Source organism: Taudactylus pleione, unplaced genomic scaffold (genome assembly GCF_031769625.1).
Source record: "Taudactylus pleione unplaced genomic scaffold, aTauple2 ptg000929l, whole genome shotgun sequence".
NCBI classification, from domain to species: Eukaryota; Metazoa; Chordata; class Amphibia; order Anura; family Myobatrachidae; genus Taudactylus; species Taudactylus pleione.
In genome coordinates, this window is record NW_028285330.1 from 1,322,501 (window position 1) to 1,330,143 (window position 7,643).

At 40.4% G+C, this 7,643-nt stretch overlaps 1 protein-coding gene across 2 annotated transcripts in view; it reads right to left on the reverse strand.

Annotated features, from left to right (window-relative positions):
- Positions 1 to 3,591, reverse strand: part of HLX (H2.0 like homeobox) — a 7,859-nt gene extending 4,268 nt beyond the window's left edge. Inside the window, exons 1-2 of one of the 2 annotated variants that reach the window (XM_088459738.1) lie at positions 2,453 to 3,591; positions 1 to 148 (exon numbers count right to left, since the gene is read on the reverse strand). The exon at positions 1 to 148 is cut by the window's left edge and continues 23 nt beyond it. In XM_088459738.1, coding sequence (XP_088315864.1) covers positions 1 to 148; positions 2,453 to 2,918 — 614 coding nt within the window. In that variant the 5' untranslated portion in view covers positions 2,919 to 3,591. The remainder of the gene's footprint in view (positions 149 to 2,452) is intronic. The other variant, XM_088459739.1, reaches the window with a different exon arrangement.
- Between the last annotated feature and the right edge of the window lie 4,052 nt (positions 3,592 to 7,643).

A 7,643-nucleotide genomic window follows, 5' to 3' on the forward strand; every position in this document is an offset into this window, starting at 1 on the left:
TGATGTACTGAGCTCCTCTGGTTTGTGTTTAATTGTCCCAGAATTGAGGGAGGGTCGGTGAGGGGCTCTAGGGAGGCGAAGAACTGGCCGGTTGCAGACTGGATTTGGACCCCTGACTGGCGGCCTGAACTGATTAATGATGTCAGATCTGTGATTACAAAGGAGAGGTCTGTTATAGATGGTTATATAGATTGCACTGTGCCCACAGACATCCCAGCACCTGACCTGTGCCAGCGCTGCACCCCCTGTGCCCACAGACATCCCAGCACCTGGCCTGTGCCAGCGCTGCACCCCCTGTGCCCACAGACATTCCAGCACCTGACCTGTGCCAGCGCTGCACCCCCTGTGCCCACAGACATCCCAGCACCTGGCCTGTGCCAGCGCTGCACCCCCTGTGCCCACAGACATCGCAGCACCTGACCTGTGCCAGCGCTGCACCCCCTGTGCCCACAGACATCGCAGCACCTGACCTGTGCCAACGCTGAACCCCCTGTGCCCACAGACATTCAGCACCTGACCTGTGCCAGCGCTGCACCCCCTGTGCCCACAGACATTCAGCACCTGACCTGTGCCAGCGCTGCACCCCCTGTGCCCACAGACATCCCAGCACCTGACCTGTGCCAACGCTGCACCCCCTGTGCCCACAGACATCCCAGCACCTGACCTGTGCCAGCGCTGCACCCCCTGTGCCCGGGACAGCCTGGCCTCATTTCGTATCATTATTACTATATATTATCTGATTAATGTCATAATAGCTACACACATCTATGCAAACACCACATACAAAGCTCTCTGACTGGCGCACCTCCTGCAGGTGTGGATATTACACCAGTGATCGTCTGTTTATGCAGCGAGCAGCTAAATTGGAGATTTATTAAATTACTGTGGTCACTTTGACTTTTGTGATACTTATAAAATAATGGAACTTTATATATATATATATATATATATATAAATATATATATATATATTTATATATATATAGATATATATAAGTTCTCCAGTCTTTTTATAGTCTGTTATATATATAATAGTTCTCTAGTCTTTATAGACAATTTTTAAATAAGCCTAAGGAAACCACAGGCAGAGGTGACGAATAATAATACATAATGATTATGGGTAGAGCTGTGCTCTTCGGGATTTATTTGGAGCTGAATAGACCTGAATCCCCAGGACCTGGTATCTGTGTAGGTTGGACCCTAGAACCCGGCACGGGAAGTGTTAGATGCACATTGGTGAGGAAAATATTGAGATGCGTGAAATTCCCACAGGAATTCTTTTCTCTCATATTCTTTACATTTAGGGTATATAATATAGTATTAACAAATTATATATAAAAAACTCTGTATTCATTTTATTTACACATTTTAATTATCTCTCTATGAATATTATTTGCCAGTACGGATTACCTTCTTAGATCATATTATTTATATGTACTAAGTCGATCTCAATATATGAGTATTATATTCACAATCTAATTATTTATCAATATAAAAATATTATCTTTATGTACGAATTATCTGTTAGTATACGAATATTATCTACATGTACTAATTATCTCCCAGTATACGAATATTATCTATATGTACTAATTATCTCCCAGTATACGAATATTATCTACATGTACTAATTATCTCCCAGTATAGGAATATTATCTATATGTACTAATTATCTCTCAGTATACGAATATTATCTATATGTACTAATTATCTCTCAGTATACGAATATTATTAATCTTGGGGTATTTATCAAAGGTGAGAGAGAGTTCAAATTGTAAAAATTAATTACCAACCAATCAGCTCCTAAATATCATTTTTTAAACACAGCCTGCAAAATGTAAATTGGAAGCTGATTGGTTAGTACTTTATGTCTCACAATTTTATCTCTCTCCCAGCTTTGATGAATACCCAAATGTACTAATTATCTCTCAGACTACTTCTATATGTAATATTTATCTCTCAGATACGAGTATTTTCTACTTGTACTAATTAGCACTCCGTATACGAATATTATTTACAGGTATTAATTATGTCACAGTATAAGAATATTATTTACAGGTACTAATTATGTCACAGTATAAGAATATTATTTACAGGTACTAATTATGTCACAGTATAAGAATATTATTTACATGTACTAATTATGTCACAGTATAAGAATATTATTTACAGGTACTAATTATGTCACAGTATAAGAATATTATTTACAGGTACTAATTATGTCACAGTATAAGAATATTATTTACATGTACTAATTATGTCACAGTATAAGAATATTATTTACATGTACTAATTATCTCTCAATGTATGAATATTATTTGTTTATACCATTGACCTCTCCATATATATTATTTGCTTGTAGTAATAACCTCGCAGTCTATGAATCTGATTTGCATATAATTATCTCATCATATATGACTATTGTTTGCATATCATATGCATACAGTAATTACCTCTCAGTGTGTTGCCTTCTTTCAACTTGGGGTCAAACTCAGTAGACAGGATCCTATCAATGCCAAACTTGAGGTCCTTGCTGGAGGGCGCTGGCAGGGAGCTGCCATGCTGTACTCTGGCATTGCTGCAGATCCGGTGAGGCTGGTAAGGGGAGAGGGGAGAGAGCCTGTGGTGGAAGGCAGCAGATGAGTCTGGGGTGACCGGGGTGGGTCTGAGTGGGGAGCCTGCCTGCTGGTACTGTGCAGGGTGGATGACCCCCATGTGAGTTGCTGTTAGACCGGCAGAGCCAGGGGGGCTGTCCGGGTCTCCAACGTGCAGAATGTCAGCGATGCAGAATGAGGGCTTCTTACCCTGGTCCAGAGGGGGGAATCCTGCGCCCCCAACTCCAGCTCCCCCAGAGCAGTAAGCAGACCACAGATTGAAGTGAGAAGCTGCATAGAATGGGGCCAGCCCAGTGGTATACATCTTACTGCTTGGTCACAGGGGCCCCGGGCTGGTGTCTCACACTCTGCTCCTGCCTGGTCTCACAGGGGCCCTAGGCCGATGCCTCACACTCTGCTCCTGCCTGGTCACAGGGGCCCTGGGCTGGTGCCTCACTCTGCTTCTGTCTGGTCACAGGGGCCCTTGGCTGGTGCCTCACACTCTGCTTCTGTCTGGTCACAGGGGCCCTGGACCGGTGCCTCACACACTGCTCTTGCCTGGTCACAGGGGCCCTGGACCGGTGCCTCATACACTGCTCTTGCCTGGTCACAGGGGCCCTGGACCGGTGCCTCACACACTGCTCCTGCCTGATCACAGATACTCTTCTTGGCTGTTGAAGAAAGCTGGTTAGTGTCTGCTCCTGGACAGTGAGGGTCTGCTCCTGGACAGTGAGGATCTGCTCCTGGACAGTGAGGGTCTGCTCCTGGACAGTGAGGGTCTGCTCCTGGACAGTGAGGGTCTGCTCCTGGACAGTGAGGATCTGCTCCTGGACAGTGAGGGTCTGCTCCTGGACAGTGAGGGTCTGCTCCTGGTCAGTGAGGGTCTGCTCCTGGACGGTGGGGGTCTGACCCTCTGGGTTGTGGGAACCAGCCACAGACTGTAATGATATCCAGTGGTTCCCTGTGGCTGAGACACCCTGACACAGGCAACGCTCTCTGGGCTGTAGAAGTTTGGCTGATACTTTGTAACTCTGTACTGTACAAGAGATTTCCCCCTCCTGCGTGATTGGCCGCGGGCCCAGCCTATGGGCGCAGCCGCCCCCTTCTCCCAGACAGACTCCCCTCCCATTACTCTCTATGGCAGCAGAAGCCCCCTCCCTGTGTCCTCACATCAGCCAATCCCAGTGACATCCCAAACTCAGGAGAAGGCCTGCTGTCTGGGGTACATCGGGGTTCTCTCTGCATGCAGCCAAAATGCAATTATAGTCATTAACTACAACCAAGCACAATGTGCCCAGCATTTATTACACCTCCCTGTACACGTTCGTAGACGCATGGGTATCTATTGTGCATTATTAGTGGGTTCATACATGGGTCACGAATTGTCCTATTAAATCAGTGTCTACATAGAAAATACAATATATAAATGTGATAATCACAAAGGTATAAACTAATGTGTGATTATAACATATGTATGAATGATACAATCCGTATCTGTCATTGTAACGAAAATAAATTACTATTATGGGCCTGCATCCGTGTATGTACACATACATACATACATACATATATATATATATATACACACACACACACACATATACACATGCACACATGTACACTCATATACACATACACACATGTATACTCATATACACATACACACATGTAGACTCATATACACATACACACATGTACACTCATAAACACATACACACATGTACACTCATATACACATACACACATGTACACTCATATATACATACACACATGTACACTCATATATACATGCACACATGTACACTCATATACACATACACACATGTACACTCATAAACACACACACATGTACACTCATATACACATACACACATGTACACTCATATACACATACACACATGTACACTCATAAACACACACACACATGTACACTCATATACACATACACACATGTACACTCATAAACACATACACACATGTACACTCATATACACATACACACATGTACACTCATATACACATGTACACTCATATACACATACACACATGTACACTCATATACACATACACACATGTACACTCATATACACATACACACATGTACACTCATATATACATGCACACATGTACACTCATATACACATACACACATGTACACTCATAAACACACACACATTTACACTCATATACATATACACACATGTACACTCATATACACATACACACATGTACACTCATAAACACACACACATGTACACTCATATACACATACACACATGTACACTCATAAACACATACACACATGTACACTCATATACACACATGTACACTCATATGCACATGTACACTCATATACACATACACACATGTACACTCATATACACATACACTCACATACACATACACACATGTACACTCATATATTTACGCACAAGAGAGATTTATGTTGTGAGATAAATGTGTGTTTATATTGTGTGTATAGACGTGTGTATGTTTATATATATATATATATATATATATATGTCTATACATACACACACATGTGTATATATATATATATATATATATATATACATAAATTTTTCATGGTGTGGAGACATTAATGCATAGTCCTATGATCTATAGTACATATGGGACCATGAAAGTTGTTGCCAGTGGGATAAGATCTGATACATTGTATAGGGACAGGGAATGAGTTGGGAATGTCGGGACTGTGTGTAAATGATGTGCAGCAGATGCTAATCTTGTTGTTGAACTTGTGGCTGTCATACTCGGTGTCACCCTCCTGTTGTTGTTCTCCCTGGGGGTGATAAGGCTGTGATAGGACCCTGTAAATAGCCCCAGCAGGCAGAACAATGCCCCGGCTCATCCTGTTTGTCGTCCCCTCCAACCTCTTATAAATCAGCGGATTTTCCTGCCTGATCTCTTCCAAAAATAGAGCCAGCTCCAGTATTTTAAGGAACGGCAGCAAAGCCTTATTTCTTCCGGAGAAGCAGCACAAAGTGCCCCCTCCCCTGTAATAACTGCTAGAGAACTTCCTTTTCCAATATTTGTGAAACTTTATCTTCATCAACAACTTGCTCCCGATGACGCAAATCCGCCCTGAGCGCACAGAAATAGCGCAAGGAAACCCATTCTCCGCTAGCAATGAAAACATGAGCGCCCGGACCCCTGGCTTTAATCTCTCTTTCCTATGTACTGGCCGAGGGCAGATGATGGACTCACAGGAAACCATCTCCAGGGTCGTAAAGGGAAATAAATAATTGTATCACTTCACTGGTGGGGTGTCCTGGGGTGTCTCAGGCCCCCTGATCCCGGGTCCTGAGAGTACCGCAGAGACCCTGCCTGAGAGAGTAAAAGCTGCCCCATGTCACGTGTCCCCTGTATACAGAGAAACATCTAAATATTTATATCTGGGAGCTCTGTGATTATTATTATTGTTACTTTCAGGCTTAAAAGACAATAAACACTTCCGGTAATTTGCTAAGTTGTATCTTTGTAGCTGTATATATATATATATATATATATATATATATATATATATAACAATGATCTTTCCCTCTCTCTGTCTGTCTGTTTATTTATCTCTCTCTATTTATCTTTCTCTCTCTCTCTATTATCTCATATCTATCTATCTATCTATCTATCTATCTATCTATCTATCTATCTATCTATCTATCTATCTATCATCTAGTTAACTCTCTATTCATTCTCAGTTTCTCTTTATCTGTCCCTACATATTCCCACTCTCTCTATAAATATATTAAATCTATAAATCTATCCATCTATCTCTGTACATATATATATATATATATATATATATATATATATATATATATATATACATTCTCTTATCTTTCTATATTTATTTCTATCACACTAATGCATGAGTAGTATGAAATCGTATTATTAATATATAATTGTAATCAAGAAGCTTCTGTATATATATATATATATTTGTTCGTATAGGAAAATCCGATCTTTTTGGCAATAGAAATTACATCACATGAACAATAAGCTCTGATACAAAACGTACATTCACCCTCACGGTTAATTGCACCATAACCAGCGAATTGCCCCAACATAAACCACACATGAAAGGGTGGGTGTGTTATCTACCCCCCGGGGTTATTCAGGTTCCCCTCTGACCATATCTAGTGTCTAATAACAAATAATCATTTCCGAGGAGTTATTAGAAGTTTCCTCCCATCAGCTTTGTGCACAATATCTGTTTACATAATTGGGATAACTGAGCAGAATAATATCCTGCTTATTAAGCGATGTATTATTACCATACACAGCTATTGTCTACCTAATTACCAGGCCCAGCTCATTAATAACCACTTTCTGTAACAGGGCTGAGCTGGATCTATGTGTGCAATAATTATCCCTGTAATATGCTTATACAACGCTAATATACGTATATAATATATGTAATATACGATATACAACGCGCTAATCGCCTCTGTAACCAGATAATTCCTCCCATGTCATTTATAACGGTTTAAGGGGCCCATTTATTAATGTATGTTTTTCTGTCATTCCTGAGGCCACAAAAGTTGTTTCCTAAATATTTAAAACTTAGTGGCATCTGTTTAATGGTAGGAAAGATGAATATTCTCTCTCTACTTATTATTATTCTCTCTCTATTTTTTATTTATACATATATACACGTATTGTGTAAATGTATGTATGCGTGTACATATATATATATATATATATATATATATATAATTTAAATGTATGTACGTGTGTGTGTATATATATATATATATATATATATATATAACACACACACACACACACACACACAAATACAACAGTGATCCGGCACTCACTGTTTAAAACCACATAGTACCTGTTCTGGTGCCATCCTCACAGGGAACAGCGTCCCACCATATAGGTACTCAAGACGGCACTTTAGAGTATATTCAACGAAGGTAAAACAGTGCTGTGATTTATTCAATAATAATCAATAATTATATACATAATTTAAATGTTATGCAATATTCTATAGCAAATGAATTGTAATATGTAAAGGTAAAACATA